This window comes from Erinaceus europaeus, unplaced genomic scaffold, assembly GCF_950295315.1.
Source record: "Erinaceus europaeus unplaced genomic scaffold, mEriEur2.1 scaffold_323, whole genome shotgun sequence".
In the NCBI taxonomy this organism is placed as follows: Eukaryota; Metazoa; Chordata; class Mammalia; order Eulipotyphla; family Erinaceidae; genus Erinaceus; species Erinaceus europaeus.
The window spans coordinates 57,940-76,478 of NW_026647220.1; the positions used below are offsets into that span (position 1 = coordinate 57,940).

General features: G+C 64.0%; 1 protein-coding gene across 7 annotated transcripts in view; it reads right to left on the bottom strand.

Moving 5' to 3' along the window:
• ZNF236 (zinc finger protein 236) overlaps window positions 1-18,539 on the bottom strand; it is a 44,382-nt gene that overhangs the window by 16,553 nt on the left and 9,290 nt on the right. For all 7 annotated transcript variants that reach the window (XM_060183824.1, XM_060183823.1, XM_060183825.1 and 4 more), the window contains 11 exons: window positions 10,862-11,040; window positions 10,424-10,548; window positions 9,068-9,240; window positions 7,146-7,289; window positions 5,751-5,933; window positions 5,283-5,493; window positions 4,873-5,145; window positions 4,057-4,260; window positions 2,328-2,469; window positions 990-1,250; window positions 230-429 (listed from right to left, as the gene is read on the bottom strand). In XM_060183824.1, the coding sequence (XP_060039807.1) occupies window positions 230-429; window positions 990-1,250; window positions 2,328-2,469; window positions 4,057-4,260; window positions 4,873-5,145; window positions 5,283-5,493; window positions 5,751-5,933; window positions 7,146-7,289; window positions 9,068-9,240; window positions 10,424-10,548; window positions 10,862-11,040 (2,095 nt within the window). The remainder of the gene's footprint in view (window positions 1-229; window positions 430-989; window positions 1,251-2,327; window positions 2,470-4,056; window positions 4,261-4,872; window positions 5,146-5,282; window positions 5,494-5,750; window positions 5,934-7,145; window positions 7,290-9,067; window positions 9,241-10,423; window positions 10,549-10,861; window positions 11,041-18,539) is intronic.

The window sequence follows — 18,539 nt, forward strand, 5'->3', positions numbered from 1 at the left end:
CGGCAGAGTCCCGGGGGACGCCAGCCAGCCGCAGACCCGCAGCGGGCCGTGTGTGTCAGGACAAGGACGCCGCCTGGGAGGGTCCCGTGGGGAGGGTCCCATGGGGAGGGTCCCGTGGGGTGGGTCCCGTGGGGAGGGTCCCGTGGGGTGGGTCCCATGGGGAGGGTCCCGTGGGGAGGGTCCCGTGGGGTGGGTTCCATGGGGTGGGCTGACGGGGGGCCGCGCGTACCTCCCTCGGGCTCCAGAGGCGGGTCCGGCAGCGCGGAATCCGGGGCGCTCGCCGCGTGCTGGGGGGGCAGGTCCAGTGCGGCCCCGGGTCCGGGTCCCGTCACGGCGGCCGCGGGGGCGGGCAGCTCGGGGGCCTCCAGCTCCACCTGCACCTGGGGGGCCGCCGCCTGGGGCCGCTGCAGCTGCTGAGCCAGCTCGTACCTGCGAGGGAGCGCGGACAGGGCGGCCGTCAGGCCCCTCAGGCCGTCCTCGTCCTCAGTCCCCCCGGGCTGCCCCGACCGACGGAACCCTGCCACCCTCTGCCCCCCGCCCGCCCCTCAGCCCCGCCATCCCGCCACCTCAGCCCGCCCGCCACCTCAGCTCCAAAACCTCAGCCCCGAAACCTCAGCCTATGGGCCACCTCAGCCCGCCCGCCACCTCAGCCCTGCGACCTCAGCCCCGTCACCACAACCCCACCACCTCAGCCCGCCTGCCACCTCAGCCCCGAAACCTCAGCCCCACCACCTCAGCCTGCCTGCCACCTCAGCCCCACCATCTCAGCCCCACCACCTCAGCCCATCACCTCAGCCCCACCATCTCAGCCCCGCCACCTCAGCCCATCACCTCAGCCCCACCATCTCAGCCCCGCCACCTCAGCCCATCACCTCAGCCCCACCATCTCAGCCCCGCCACCTCAGCCCATCACCTCAGCCCCGCCACCTCAGCCTGCCGGCCATCTCAGCCCCACCACCTCAGCCCCACCACCTCAGCCGGCAGGCCACCTGTGTGTCTTCATGTGCTTCTTGCAGCTGAGCGAGGTCTTGAAGGTCTTCTGGCAGTAGGGGCACATGTAGGGCCGCAGGTCGTTGTGGACGGCCATGTGTCGCCGCAGGCTGCCGCCCGTGGTGAAGGCCCCGCCGCACAGGACGCACTTGAACGACTTGAGGCCCGAGTGGGTGCGCACGTGCGCCTTCAGCACCCCCGCGGATACGAAGCCCCGGCCGCACTGCGAACACTTGAAGGGCTTCTCGCCCGTGTGCGACCTGAGGGCCAAGGGGGCACAGCCGGGTCAGCATGATGTCCCTGGGGCAGCTCCCTGGGCCCCGTCCCCAGTGGTCGCTCTCACATCACCCGGGGGGCCCAGAACTCTCTCCAGCTTGTGGCCAGCTCAGAGACGGAGCAGACGAATGGCTCCAGGGGAGGGTGCCTGTCCCAAGGCCACATACCGGGACACACGTAGCAGAGGGCACGGGGACACGGACGGGGACACACAGGAGCTCACATATGCGCACATGAGCGCACACACGAATGCACACACGCACACACGAGTGCACACACGCGCACACACGAGTGCACACGCACACACAAGTGCACACATGAGTGCGCACACACACACACACGAGTGCACACACGCACATGAGCGCACACATGCGCACACACACGAATGCACACACCCACGCACACACGCACACACACGAATGCACACAGGCACACACACACACGAGCGCACACACACGGGCACACACGAGTGCACACATACACGAGTGCACACGCACACACAAGTGCACACATGAGTGTGCACACACGCACACACACACGAGTGCACACACGCACATGAGCGCACACATGCGCACACACACGAGTGCACACACCCACGCACACACGCACACACACAAATGCACACAGGCACACACACGAGAGCACACACACGGCACACACACACGAGTGCACACACGCACACACACGAGTGCACACAGGCACACACGCGCGCACACACGAGCGCACACACGCACATATACGAGTGCACACACGCGCACACACACACACGTGCACACACGAGTGCACACATGCACACACGAAAAAAGCACACACAAGAGTGCACACACCCGCGTACACACACGAATGCACACACACGAATGCACACACACGCACACACACGCACACACACACACGGGTCCAGAACGAGGCAGGGAGGCAGAGCCTAGGTGGGAGCCCTCCTCCTGTGGCCAGGGCAGAGGCGGGCACTGAGGTGCGCACACGGCCCTCGGTGGACACTGCGGTCCTGGGGCCCCACAATAACGGGCTCCCTGCCTCCCCCCAGCCTTGCCCAGCGGCCACACCGGATGTGCTGCTTGAGGTGGCAGGACTTCTTGTAGGCGCGGTGGCAGTAGAAGCACTTGTAGGGTCTCTCGGCCTCGTTCCCACAGCCGCTGCTGAGGTAGGTCTGCAGGAACTGGTTTCTGGGGATCGGCTGGATCAGGCCTGCGGGCGAGGGGGCGGCCGGCCGGCGCTCATATGAGGGGCCGGGGGCCGGGAGATGGCCGGCTGGGGGCATGGCCTGACTGCAGTGTGGCCGGGGGGAGCCGGGGCCTGTGCCAGCAGCCGTGACAGGACACACAGGGAGAGACAGACAGACACCCGCGGCCCTGCTCCTCCTCTGTCTCTCTCTCTACTTTATCTGACAGGATGGAGAGGGAGAGACAGACAGACACCCGCAGCCCTGCTCCTCCTCTGTCTCTCTCCCTCTCTACTTTATCTGACAGGACACACAGGGAGAGACAGACAGACACCCGCGGCCCTGCTCCTCCTCTGTCTCTCTCCCTCTCTACTTTATCTGACAGGACACACAGGGAGAGACAGACAGACACCCGCGGCCCTGCTCCTCCTCTGTCTCTCTCCCTCTCTACTTTATCTGACAGGACACACAGGGAGAGACAGACAGACACCCGCGGCCCTGATCCTCCTCTGTCTCTCTCCCTCTCTATCTGACAGAGACAGACAGACACCCGCGGCCCTGATCCACTGCTCATGAAGCCTCCCCCGCAGGCGGGGTGTGGGGGCTTGAACCCAGGGGCTTACTTCCTCAGGTCTTTTAAGCAGTACTATGTGTAAGTGCTTAGCCGGGCACACCACTGCCCGCCACAGGGGAATGGGCCAATATATATAAATGCAGATAGTTGTAGAAACAGCCGCCCATGCCTGTGCCCTGGGGAGAAGCACTGCAGTTCTCATGGAGGGAATGGGGACACAGAGCTCTGGGGGTGGGAACGGTGTGGCATTAGACCCCTGCTATCTCATAGTTTCATGAATCAGTATCCAATCACTCATAAAGAAGAGAGAGACATCCCCTGCCTGGTGCTCCAAAGTCCCAGGTTCAAATTCAGAACCATCATAAGACAGAGCTGAGCAGGGCTCTGGTAAACAAAAACAAAAACAGTAATACTAAATAATAAGGAGGGGCCGGTGGTGGCGCACCTGGTTGAGCGCACATGTTGCAGTGCGCAAGGAGCCGGGTTCAAATCCCCGGTCCCCACCTGCAGGGAGAAAGCTTTGTGAGTGGTGAAGCAGGGCTGCAGGTGTCTCTCTGTCTCTCCCCCTCTCTGTCTTCCCTCCTGTCTCCATTTCTCTCTGCCCTATCCAACAACAAAGACATCAATAACCACAATGATAACTACAACAATAAAACAGGGCAACAAAAGAGAATAAATAAATATTTAAAGAAAAAGAAAAAGACTGACTAGGGCGGAGGGTAGACAGCATGATGGTTCTGCAAACAGACTCTCATGCCTGAGGCTCCAGAGTCCCAGGTTCAATCCCCCGCACCAGCATAAGCCAGAGCTGAGCAGTGCTCTGGTTAAAAAGAAGAAGAAGAAGAAAAGAAAGATTGACTGGGCCAGAGAGACAGCCGGGGGGTGGAGCCCTGACAGCACACGGAGATGGGGGGGGTGGGAAGCTCAGGGCAGGGGTCTCCCCTAGCGTGACTGGAGGCTCAGCCAGAAGCAGTGGGCCAGCTGTGGGGCGGGGGTCCCAGGGAGCCGCACGCACGCACGCACGCACGCGCGAGCCTACCCATGTCGGTGATGAGGATGGGCTCCTGCAGGGGGATGTCGGGCGCCGGTTCGCCGGCCTTGCCCGCTCGCACCCGCGCCGGCTTCCGCTGGTGCCGCATCTTCCGCGGTCCCGTGTGTTTGAAGTGGGAGGCAATGTGCGTCTTCCGGTGGCCCGAGGTCCGGAACTTCTTGTCACAGTGAGGACAAGCGAAGGGTCGGACCCCTGGGGACAGACGGACGGACGGGGACAGAGGACAGTGAGGACAGGGGGCCTGGGCCCTGGGGACAGATGGACAGGGACAGAGAACAGAGAGGACAGGGGGTCTGGGCCCTGGGGACAGACAGATGGACAGGAACAGAGGACAGAGACGACAGGGGGTCTGGGCCATGGGGACAGACGGATGGACAGGAACAGAGGACAGTGAGGACAGGGGGTCTGGGCCCTGGGTAGGGATGGACAGACAGGGACAGAGGACAGAGAGAACAGGAGGCCTGGGCCCTGGGGAGGGACGGACGGACAGGGACAGAGGACAGTGAGGACAGGGGGTCTGGGCCCTAGGAAGGGATAGACAGATGGGGCAGAAGACAGTGAGGACAGGGGGCCTGGGTCCTGGGGAAAGGCAGATGGACGGGGCCAGAGAGGGCAGGGGCCTGAGCCCTGGGGACAGGATGGATGGATGGATGGATGGATGGACGGATGGAGAGGTGGAGGGACAGAGAACAAAAGGATGAAGGGATACAGGGCTGGAAGGGTGGCGGGGGAGGGCATGGAAGGGGAGAGAAGAGAGGCAGAGGGGTGGAGGGAGAGGCGGATGGAGGGACGCGGGGCACTGACCGGTGTGCAGACGCAGGTGGACCTTGAGGCTGCCCGAGGTGGAGAAGCTCTTCATGCAGTGCTGGCACTGGAAGGCCTTGACGCCGCTGTGCGTCTTGATGTGCGCGGTCAGCGTGCTCTTGACGGCGAAGGCGCGGAAGCACTGCGGGCACCTGAAGGGCTTCTCGTGCGTGTGGATGCGGACGTGCCGCACCAGGTCGCTGGGCTTGCGGAACTCCTTGGCGCAGTACGGGCACACGTGCCAGCGCACGCCGTTCTCCTCGCGCACCGCGCCTGCGGGCACCGGATGGGCGCCGCCCTCACTCAGGGGGGGGGGCCGAGGGCGAGGGGCGGGGGACATCACCCGCCCTCCCAGGTCAGGGCTGGGCCCCCCACTCCCCGCCAGAGGTCACCAGCCGCCACTCACTCACCGGGCAAGAAGGGCGACTTCTTCCTGAGGGCCTTCCTGTCCCTGTGGTCCGACCTCTCGGGGCTGTCCTGCTCACCAGCGGGCTCGGCCGCGGGGTTGGGGGGCTCGTCCCCTGAGCTGGGCAGCTGTGAGCTGGGGGCCTTGGCGCGGCTGGAGTCGGTTGTGGGCGCGGCCACTGGAATTGAAGACAGCCCACTGTTTTCTAAGGCTTGCTGGGACAGAACAGAACTAGCAGGTTAGCACGGGGCCGCCCCGGAACCCGGCCTTGGGGACCCCTCCGGGGACCGCAACCCCGGCCCTGTGACCCTGAACCTCGGACCACCACCACCACCACCACCCCCCACCCCCCACAGGCCACTAGGCCTGTGACTCCTCCATCCCTGCCCTTGACCCTGGAACCGCAATCCTTGTCCCCAGGATCTCATCACCGGCCGTGACCCCTGCCCTGTGCCCCCTGGCCCTGCCTCACCTGCAGGATGTCGGGACTGACGCCCACAGTGAGGCTGGGCCCCTGGGTGGCCTCCGCGGGCCCCGGCTCAGCCAGCTCGAGCAGCTGCTGGATGACCTCGCTCACGGGCGGGCCACTCGGTGGCGTGGGGTCCGCACTGGGGGTCTCGGGCGGCTGCAGAGGCAGCGTCTGGAACAGCGTGGCCTGCAAGGCAGTGAGAGGCGGGACTCACCACACAGGCCAGGGGTCGAGGACAGTGCCGCTCTGTGGGTGCTGGGGACAGAGTCCTTACTCTGTGGGTAGTGGGGACAGAGTCCCTCTCCACAGGGGCACAGTGCCCAGCACCAGGAGAGCTCTGTGTATCTCACCCTCCCTGTCTCTAGAGAGAGGGGTCGCCCAGCAGAGTGACACCTACACATGCAGGGCCAGTCCGGAGCCCCGGTAGCCAGGGCCCAGGGCAGCAGCGGGTCTGAGGCCGAGCGAAGAATGGGGGGACGGGGGCGCCCCTCCTGGTACCTGGAGCAAAGAGCCTTGTGACACAGATGGGCCCTGGGAGTGGCCCCCGGCCCGTCACGGCACAGGACCCAGGAGGCGCTAAGGCCCGCCCACCAGGGACAGCAGCCGGCCTGGCCTGGGTCACCACAGAGGCGGACACCCACTGCAGGGGGGCCTGGGCGGGGTTTCCCAGGGGGAGCAGTTCAGCGGGTGGAGTGCAGGCCTGCACTCTGAGACTCCCACTCTGGTCCCCAGTATGGCTTGGGCCTGAGGGCCACTCTAGCGGCCACCCCCCCACACACACACTTACAATAAAAATACGCTTTAAAATAAAATCTTGGGCAGGGGTAGGTAGCATAGTGGTTATGCAAATAGACTCTCGCGCCTGAGGCGCCGAAGTCCCAGGTTCAATCCCCTGCACCAACATAAACCAGAGCTGAGCAGGGCTCAGGTAAAAAAATAAAATAAAATAAAATAAAATAAAATAAAATCCTGCAGAGCCAGGGCAATAGCAGGATGCTTCTGCAAACAGCCTTTCATGCCCGAGACACCACAGGGTCCAGGTTCAGTCCCCAGCACCACCACCAGCCAGAGCTGAGCAGGACTGTGGGGGAGAAACAAAGTAACGTACCAAACCAAAGGGGATCGCAGTAAGCCAAACAGCCTGCAGGCTACAGCCCTGCCCGGCCCTCTGCCCTGTGCCCGGCCCTCTGCCCTGTGCCCTGTGCCCTGTGCCCGGCCCTCTGCCCTGTGCCCTGTGCCCAGCCCTCTGCCCTGTGCCCTGTGCCCGGCAAGCTCCCTGACAAGGATCTCCACGCAAAGGATGTTTTCAAGAGGTGAAAGCCACTGACGTGGCGTCTAGCTTCCCTCGTATCCGCAGCCCTTTCTTCCCATGGACCCCCACTCAGGACCCCCACTCACTGTGAGCACGTGGGCGGGCTCGGCCGCAGCCCCCGGCCCCTGCGGGGCCCCCATGTGCATCTTGCTGATGTGCGTGTTGAGGCTGCCCAGGCTCTTGAACACGCAGCTGCACTCCCTGCAGTTGTAGGTGGGGCCGTGCTTGACCTGGGCAGGGACAGGGCTGTCAGCCACAGCAGCAACCGGCCTCTGCTCCCCCTCCCTCCCGCGCGGGACAGGCCCGGCTCTGCGGGCTCTGCGCTATCTCGAGGGGCCGCGGGTGGGGGAAGGACACGCGCTGCCTGTGCCCTGCACCATGTCCCCTGTCCTGGCCAGGGCTGGTGCTCTGTCCGCTCGCGACCCAGTGCATGCAGCTGCGGTGCTGCTCTGGGCGCTGGGAGAACCAGCCACCGGCCCGGTGCAGGACACTGCGCGGGAGCGGGGGTCAGGCTACAGGTTCCATCCCCGGCACCGCCTCGGCCTGAGCAGGCTCCAGTCTCCTCCTCGCGGACGAGCTAATGGATTTTGTTTTGTTTTGTTTTTCCCTTTCGTTGCCCTTGTTGTTCTTATTTTTGCTGTTATCTGTGTTGTTGTTGGATAGGACAGAGAGAAATGGAGAGAGGAGGGGAAGACAGAGAGAAATGGAGAGAGGAGGGAAGACGGAGAGAAATGGAGAGAGGAGGGGAAGACAGAGAGAAATGGAGAGAGGAGGGGAAGACAGAGAGAAATGGAGAGAGGAGGGAAGACGGAGAGAAATGGAGAGAGGAGGGGAAGACAGAGAGAAATGGAGAGAGGAGGGGAAGACAGAGAGAAATGGAGAGAGGAGGGGAAGACGGAGAGAAATGGAGAGAGGAGGGGAAGACGGAGAGAAATGGAGAGAGGAGGGGAAGACGGAGAGAAATGGAGAGAGGAGGGAAGACGGAGAGAAATGGAGAGAGGAGGGGAAGACAGAGAGAAATGGAGAGAGGAGGGGAAGACAGAGAGAAATGGAGAGAGGAGGGGAAGACGGAGAGAAATGGAGAGAGGAGGGGAAGACGGAGAGAAATGGAGAGAGGAGGGAAGACGGAGAGAAATGGAGAGAGGAGGGGAAGACGGAGAGAAATGGAGAGAGGAGGGAAGACGGAGAGAAATGGAGAGAGGAGGGAAGACGGAGAGAAATGGAGAGAGGAGGGAAGACGGAGAGAAATGGGTAGAGGAGGGAAGACAGAGAGAAATGGAGAGAGGAGGGGAAGACGGAGAGAAATGGAGAGAGGAGGGGAAGACAGAGAGAAATGGAGAGAGGAGGGGAAGACGGAGAGAAATGGAGAGAGGAGGGGAAGACAGAGAGAAATGGAGAGAGGAGGGGAAGAGAGAGAAATGGAGAGAGGAGGGAAGACGGAGAGAAATGGAGAGAGGAGGGGAAGACAGAGAGAAATGGAGAGAGGAGGGGAAGACAGAGAGGGGGAGAGAAAGACAGACACCCGCAGACCTGCTTCACCGCCTGGGAAGCGACTCCCCTGCAGGTGGGAAGCCGGGGGCTCGAACCGGGATCCTCGGGCCCGTCCTTGCGCTTGACCACCGCGCTGCCACCCGGCCCCCCACCAATGGCTTTTACGGGACACGCCTGCTGTGAAGAATCCGATGGTCCTGGAGCTGCAGACGTAACCAGGACACAGGCCCCGGCCAGGGCGTTTCGGATCGCGTGCTGCTGAGCTCGGGCTGCCCCTGCGCGGCCTCCCTGCACCTTCTGGCAGGAGACCGTCGCGGCGACCGGGCAGAGCAGGGGACAGGCGGCCGAGAGACAGCGGGCTCCGGACAGTGGGCGTGATGGGTGAGGGTGAGGGCAGCTCTCTGCCTTCCAGACCCCGCGCGCGGGGGCGAGAGCAGCTGCAGACGCCCCCAGCCCCAACGAGGTCACTGCTCTGCTCGCGGCTCGGCCGGGGTGCAGGCCGGCTCCCGGGGCTCACCTCGGAGTGCACCCTCTGCACGTGGGACTGCAGGTTGCCCTTCTGCGAGAAGGCGGCCGGGCAGAAGGCGCAGGCGTGAGGCTTCTCCCCGGTGTGCTTGACCATGTGTGTCTGCAGCGCCCCCTTCTGGTTGAAGGCCTTCCCGCACTGGCTGCATTTGAAAGGCCTCTCTCCTGGGCAGGCCGGGCAGGGGGGAGGGGAGGAGGGCTCAGCTGGGGCGCCGGGGAGCAGGGAGGGGGGTCCGCAGCAGAGGGGCGGGCGGGGAGGAAGCACCAGGCAGAGTGGAGGGGGCAGCTCTGCGTCCCTGTGTGGACGCCCTTCCCGGGCTGGGAGTGCACAGGTTGGGACTGCGGGGAGCGGGGGGGGGGGGGGGGGGGGTGCCTGCAGGGGGCTGCGGGGGGCAGGGGGACTGCGGGGAGGGGGGGGGCTGAGGGGGCTGCGGCACAGAGGCCCCCGGCAGCGGGGAGCAGGGAGCAGGCCTCGCGCAGGCTGAGGGCCAGGAAGGCGGCCGCACCCCACGGCACGGGCCTCCTGGGCAGGACGGCAGGATGGGCAGGGGACACCGGCCTCTCCTGGGGTGGGGGCCGCATGGCAGGGAGCAGCCCGCACCACCAGCCCCCCGCACGGCCCAGTACCGGGACCCCAGGGCCCATCCCCACCCTGGCCGCATCCCTGCACCCACCCTCTCTAGCCAGGGCCCAACTCTCTGCCCGTCCCCATGCCCACCCCATGCCCACCCTCAGCCCCAGACCCTTCTCTAGCCGCAGCTGCACCCAGGCCCTCCCTCCACACCCCTCCACCCCGCCCCTCTCCCTCCACCCCTCCACCCCAGCCCCTCTCTCCACACCCGTCCAGCCCGGCCCCTCTCTCCACACCCGTCCAGCCCGGCCCCTCTCTCCACACCCCTCCACCCTGGCCCCTCTCTCCACACCCCTCCATCCCGGCCCCTCTCTCCACACCCCTCCACCCTGGCCCCTCTCTCCACACCCCTCCAGCCCGGCCCCTCTCTCCACACCCCTCCACCCCAGCCCCTCTCTCCACACCCCTCCACCCAGCCCCTCTCTCCATACCCCAACCCCAACCCGGCCCCTCTTTCCACAACCCTCCAACCCCAACCCGGCCCCTCTCTCCACACCCCTCCACCCCGGCCCCTCTCTCCACACCCCTCCAGCCCGGCCCCTCTCCCTCCACCCCTCCACCCCTGCCCCTCTCCCTCCACCCCTCCACCCCGGCCCCTCTCTCCACACCCCTCCACCCCAGCCCCTCTCTCCACACCCCTCCACCCCGGCCCCTCTCTCCACACCCCTCCACCCCGGCCCCTCTCTCCCCCCTCATCCTGGGCCCACCTGCGCCCACCTGTGTGGATGCGGATATGACGCGTGAGCTGGCTGGGCTTCTGGAAGGTCTTTCCGCAGTGCGGGCAGGAGTAGGTGAAGCTGCTGCGGTCCACGTTGCGGCTGTAGGAGCGGGTGCCCGACACCCTGCAGGGCGGGAGGGGGCTCAGCGGGAGGGCGCTCAGGGCACCCAGCTCAGCGCCCAGGGTCTGGCTGCGGGGCATGTGCAGGGCATGTGCGGGACGTGTGCGGGGCGTGTGCGGGGCGTGTGGGGCGTGTGTGTGAGGGGCGTGTCCGGGGCATGTTCGGGGCGTGGGTGACCGTGACAGAGAGCCTAGTGGCCGCAGCCAGCATGAGGAGACGAGGGTCCCGGCCCCCGGTGGATGGGCTCTCACAGCCCCCCGCCCGGTGCCCGGTGCCCGGTGCCCAGAGCCCGGAGCCCAGTCCGCGGTGGCTGCACCTCATCTTGTAGTGTGTCCTGAGGTGCTCCCTCAGCTGCGCCGCGCTGCCCAGCTCCTGGCGACAGGCCCTGCAGCAGTGGGGCCGCGGGGCGCTCAGCTCCTGCCTGTGCTCCGCCATGTGCGCCGCCAGCTGGCTCTGCAGCGAGAACTCGTCCCCGCACTCAGAGCAGATGAGGGTCTGCGGGACAGGGACGGGACGCGGGGCCTGAGGCGCCTCTGCGGGTCCCGAGACTTCCCGCACACCCGCCCGGGTGCCCGCAGTCATGCCCTCGGCAGGGTCTCACAGGCTCCCAGACGCCATCACGCTCAGTGGGCGCCATGATGTCCTGTGGCCCTCACAGGCAGGGCCCTCGCACGGAGCCGACGGGGCACCTCAGACACGCTGCCAGACCCCGAAACCCAGGGAGCAACTTACCTCAGAGGGCACCCTCACCACACAGGACACCCTCACCACACAGGGCACCCTCACCACACAGGACACCCTCACCACACAGGACACCCTCACCACACAGGACACCCTCACCACACATGACATCCTCACCACACAGGGCACCCTCACCACACAGGACACCCTCACCACACAGGACACCCTCACCACACAGGACACCCTCACCACACAGGACACCCTCACCACACAGGGCACCCTCACCACACAGGGCACCCTCACCACACAGAGCACCCTCACCACACAGGGCACCCTCACCACACAGGGCACCCTCACCACACAGGGCACCCTCACCACACAGGACACCCTCACCACACAGAGCACCCTCACCTCACAGGGCACCCTCACCACACAGAGCACCCTCACCTCACAGGGCACCCTCACCACACAGGGCACCCTCACCACACAGGGCACCCTCACCTCACAGGGCACCCTCACCACACAGGGCACCCTCACCTCACAGGGCACCCTCACCAAACGGCACCCTCACCACAAAGGACACCCTCACCACACAGAGCACCCTCACCTCACAGGGCACCCTCACCACACAGAGCACCCTCACCTCACAGGGCACCCTCACCACACAGGGCACCCTCACCACACATGGCACCCTCACCTCACAGGGCACCCTCACCACACAGGGCACCCTCACCTCACAGGGCACCCTCACCACACAGGGCACCCTCACCACACAGGGCACCCTCACCACAAAGGACACCCTCACCACACAGAGCACCCTCACCTCACAGGGCACCCTCACCACACAGGGCACCCTCACCACACAGGACACCCTCACCACACAGGACACCCTCACCACACAGGGCACCCTCACCACACAGGGCACCCTCACCACACAGGACACCCTCACCACACAGGACACCCTCACCACACATGACACCCTCACCACACAGGGCACCCTCACCACACAGAGCACCCTCACCACACAGGGCACCCTCACCACACAGGGCACCCTCACCACACAGGGCAAGGTCACCACACAGGACACCCTCACACACAGGACACCCTCACCACAAAGGACACCCTCACCACACAGAGCACCCTCACCTCACAGGGCACCCTCACCACACAGGGCACCCTCACCACAAAGGACACCCTCACCACACAGAGCACCCTCACCTCACAGGGCACCCTCACCACACAGGGCACCCTCACCACACAGGACACCCTCACCACACAGGGCACCCTCACCACACAGGACACCCTCACCACACAGGACACCCTCACCACACAGGACACCCTCACCACACAGGACACCCTCACCACACAGGACACCCTCACCACACAGGGCACCCTCACCACACAGGGCACCCTCACCACACAGGGCACCCTCACCACACATGACACCCTCACCACACAGGACACCCTCACCACACAAGACACCCTCACCACACATGACACCCTCACCACACAGGGCACCCTCACCACACATGACACCCTCACCACACAGGACACCCTCACCACAAAGGACACCCTCACCACACAGAGCACCCTCACCACACAGGGCACCCTCACCAAACAGGGCACCCTCACCACACAGGACACCCTCACCACACAGGGCACCCTCACCACACAGGACACCCTCACCACACAGGACACCCTCACCACACATGACACCCTCACCACACAGGGCACCCTCACCACACATGACACCCTCACCACACAGGACACCCTCACCACACAGGACACCCTCACCACACAGAGCACCCTCACCACACAGGGCACCCTCACCACACAGGGCAAGGTCACCACACAGGGCACCCTCACACACAGGACACCCTCACCACAAAGGACACCCTCACCACACAGAGCACCCTCACCTCACAGGGCACCCTCACCACACAGGGCACCCTCACCACAAAGGACACCCTCACCACACAGAGCACCCTCACCTCACAGGGCACCCTCACCACACAGGGCACCCTCACCACACAGGACACCCTCACCACACAGGACACCCTCACCACACAGAGCACCCTCACCACACAGGGCACCCTCACCACACAGGGCACCCTCACCACACATGACACCCACACCACACAGGACACCCTCACCACACAGGACACCCTCACCACACAGGGCACCCTCACCACACATGACACCCTCACCACACAGGACACCCTCACCACACAGGACACCCTCACCACACAGGGCACCCTCACCACACAGGGCACCCTCACCACACAGGGCACCCTCACCACACAGGGCACCCTCACCACACAGGGCACCCTCACCTCACAGGGCACCCTCACCTCACAGGGCACCCTCACCTCACAGGGCACGGTCACCACACAGGGCACCCTCATACACAGGACACCCTCACCACAAAGGACACCCTCACCACACAGAGCACCCTCACCTCACAGGGCACCCTCACCACACAGGGCACCCTCACCACACAGGGCACCCTCACCTCACAGGGCACCCTCACCACACAGGGCACCCTCACCTCACAGGGCACCCTCACCACACAGGGCACCCTCACCACACAGGGCACCCTCACCACACAGGACACCCTCACCACACAGGGCACCCTCACCACACAGGGCACCCTCACCTCACAGGGCACCCTCACCTCACAGGGCACCCTCACCTCACAGGGCACGGTCACCACACAGGGCACCCTCACACACAGGACACCCTCACCACAAAGGACACCCTCACCACAAAGGACACCCTCACCTCACAGGGCACCCTCACCACACAGGGCACCCTCACCACACAGGACACCCTCACCACACAGGGCACCCTCACCACACAGGACACCCTCACCACACAGGGCACCCTCACCACACAGGACACCCTCACCACACAGGGCACCCTCACCACACAGGGCACCCTCACCACACAGGACACCCTCACCACACAGGACACCCTCACCACACAGGGCACCCTCACCTCACAGAACACCCTCACCACACAGGGCACCCTCACCACACAGGACACCCTCACCACACAGGACACCCTCACCACACAGAGCACCCTCACCTCACAGGGCACCCTCACCACACAGGGCACCCTCACCACACAGGACACCCTCACCACACAGGGCACCCTCACCACACAGGACACCCTCACCACACAGGACACCCTCACCACACAGGACACCCTCACCACACAGGACACCCTCACCACACAGGACACCCTCACCACACAGGGCACCCTCACCACACAGGGCACCCTCACCACACAGGGCACCCTCACCACACATGACACCCTCACCACACAGGACACCCTCACCACACAAGACACCCTCACCACACATGACACCCTCACCACACAGGGCACCCTCACCACACATGACACCCTCACCACACAGGACACCCTCACCACAAAGGACACCCTCACCACACAGAGCACCCTCACCACACAGGGCACCCTCACCAAACAGGGCACCCTCACCACACAGGACACCCTCACCACACAGGGCACCCTCACCACACAGGACACCCTCACCACACAGGACACCCTCACCACACATGACACCCTCACCACACAGGGCACCCTCACCACACATGACACCCTCACCACACATGACACCCTCACCACACAGGGCACCCTCACCACACAGGACACCCTCACCACACAGAGCACCCTCACCACACAGGGCACCCTCACCACACAGGGCAAGGTCACCACACAGGGCACCCTCACACACAGGACACCCTCACCACAAAGGACACCCTCACCACACATGACACCCTCACCACACAGGGCACCCTCACCACACAGGACACCCTCACCACACAGAGCACCCTCACCACACAGGGCACCCTCACCACACAGGGCAAGGTCACCACACAGGGCACCCTCACACACAGGACACCCTCACCACAAAGGACACCCTCACCACACAGAGCACCCTCACCTCACAGGGCACCCTCACCACACAGGGCACCCTCACCACAAAGGACACCCTCACCACACAGAGCACCCTCACCTCACAGGGCACCCTCACCACACAGGGCACCCTCACCACACAGGACACCCTCACCACACAGGACACCCTCACCACACAGAGCACCCTCACCACACAGGGCACCCTCACCACACAGGGCACCCTCACCACACATGACACCCTCACCACACAGGACACCCTCACCACACAGGACACCCTCACCACACAGGGCACCCTCACCACACATGACACCCTCACCACACAGGACACCCTCACCACACAGGACACCCTCACCACACAGGGCACCCTCACCACACAGGGCACCCTCACCACACAGGGCACCCTCACCACACAGGGCACCCTCACCACACAGGGCACCCTCACCACACAGGGCACCCTCACCACACAGGACACCCTCACCACACAGGGCACCCTCACCACACAGGGCACCCTCACCACACAGGGCACCCTCACCTCACAGGGCACCCTCACCACACAGGACACCCTCTCCACACAGGGCATCCTCACCACACAGGACACCCTCACCACACAGGGCACCCTCACCTCACAGGGCACCCTCACCACACAGGGCACCCTCACCTCACAGGGCACCCTCACCACACAGGGCACCCTCACCACACAGGGCACCCTCACCACACAGGACACCCTCACCACACAGGGCACCCTCACCACACAGGGCACCCTCACCTCACAGGGCACCCTCACCTCACAGGGCACCCTCACCTCACAGGGCACGGTCACCACACAGGGCACCCTCACACACAGGACACCCTCACCACAAAGGACACCCTCACCACACAGAGCACCCTCACCTCACAGGGCACCCTCACCACACAGGGCACCCTCACCACACAGGGCACCCTCACCACACAGGGCACCCTCACCACACAGGACACCCTCACCACACAGGACACCCTCACCACACAGGGCACCCTCACCACACAGGACACCCTCACCACACAGGGCACCCTCACCTCACAGAGCACCCTCACCACACAGGACACCCTCACCACACAGGACACCCTCACCACACAGGGCACCCTCACCTCACAGAGCACCCTCACCACACAGGGCACCCTCACCACACAGGACACCCTCACCACACAGGACACCCTCACCTCACAGAGCACCCTCACCACACAGGACACCCTCTCCACACAGGACACCCTCCCTATGGAGCACCCTCCCGAGACTCCCCCCCACCGTCATAGCTGCCCCGCTCGCGGGACTCCCAGGCCACAGGGACCCCCCACCAGACTGGCCGAGCCCACCGGGACCCTGGCCCCCCAGCACGGTGTGTGACCGAGACACACGCCTTCTCCAAGGAGGGGACGCCCCTGGGGGACGGGTCCTCACAGGCTGGGCGTCGCCACAGTGAGGGACAGCGACCTGGGCGGACAGCCTTGGGAGCAGGGCCCCTGGCTCCTCCACATGCTGGGGTCAGAGGTCAGCGAGCAGGAAGGCGCCTCCTCAGAGCTGAGGGACTGGCTGGGTCACAGCAAGCGAGCATGGCGCCCTCTGGGGGTGACTCCCAGAACCACATGGCCATGGCGGGCATCCCTTGGTGAGGACCCTGCAGCCCTGAGGATGGTCCTGCATGAGGGAATAGGGCCACTGCTGATGGGAGGCGTGCATAGCGGGACTCACTGTGACAGCATGGTGTCCCTCAGAGTGTGACAGCACTTTAGAGGGTGCCAGCCTCGTGTCTCTCAGAGGGTGTGACAGCACCTCAGAGGGTGACAGCATGGTGTCCCTCACAGTGTGACAGCACCGTATCCCTCAGAGGGTGTGACAGCACCGTGTCCCTCGGAGGGTGACAGTACGGTGCCCCTCAGAGTGTGACAGTATTGTGTCCCTCAGAGGGTGTAAAAGCACCGTGTCCCTCCGAGGGTGACAGCACCGTGTCCCTCAGAGGGTGTGACAACACCATGTACTCAGAGGGTGTGACAACAATATAGTAACAGTAACCACAACAACGATGAAACAACAAGGGCAACAACAACAACAACAAACAGCCTCCAGGAGCCGTGGGTTCACGGCGCAGGCACCGAGCCCAGCAGTAACCCTGGAGGCAAAAATAATACTAATACTAATACTACTACTAATAATAGTGACTGGGGGAGTTGGGCGGTGGCGCAGCGGGTTAAACGCACGTGGCACCAAGCACAGGGACCAGCGTGAGGATCCCGGTTCGAGCCCCCGGCTCCCCACCTGCAGGGGAGTCGCTTCCCAGGCGGTGAAGCAGGTCTGCAGGTGTCTGTCTTTCTCTCCCCCTCTCTGTCTTCCCCTCCTCTCTCCATTTCTCTCTGTCCTATCCAACAATGACAACATCAATAACCACAACAACTACTACAACAATAAACAACAACAACAAGGTGGTCCGGGAGGTGGCACAGTAGATAAGGCTTTGGACTCTCAAGCATGCTGTCCCAAGTTCAATCCCCGGCAGCACACGTACCAGAGCGATGTCTGGTTCTTTCTCTCTCTCCTATCGTTTCTCATGAATAAATAAGTAAAACTTAAAAAAAAAAAAAAAACAAGGGCAACAAAAGGGAAAATAAATAAATATTTGTTTAAAAAGTGACTAAGGAAAGAAAGAGAGAGACAGGCTGGGGGTGTGGGTCCACCTGCCAACACCCATGTCCAGCGGAGAAACAATGACAGAAGCCACAACTCCCACCTGCTGCTCCCCATAGAGAATCTGGGTCCAGGCTCCCAGAGGGGAGAAATGTCAGGGGAAGGTGACCAGAGGGCTCTGAACCCCAACTCCATCAGGACGCAGAGAGAGCAGAGGGAAAGGAGGGACACTCAGCAGCAGTACAGGTGTGGGGGTGACTTAGAGAGGAGGACGGGACCGCAGGAAAAACGGGCAAGGATGAACAATCCGGACAGTTGCAGAAGCGGCAGCGCGCCCGCCCATGCCCGCCTGTGCCCATGACAGAAGCACTGCAGGTTCCAGCGAGGGTTGGGGGCGCGGAGTCTGGCCTGGGGGCGCGGAGTCTGGGCTGGGGGCGCAGAGTCTGGGCTGGGGACGGGGAGTCTGGGCTGGGGCGGGGAGTCTGGGCTGGGGGCGGGGAGTCTGGGCTGGGGACGGGGAGTCTGGGCTGGGGACAAGGTGTCTGGGCTGGGGACCCGGTGTCTGGGCTGGGGACCCGGTGTCTGGGCTGGGGACCCGGTGTCTGGGCTGGGGGCGGGGAGTCTGGGCTGTGGGCAGAGAGTCTGGGCTGGGGGCGCGGTGTCTGGCCTGAGGGTGCGGAGTCTGGGCTGGGGGCGCGGTGTCTGGGCTGGGGGCGCG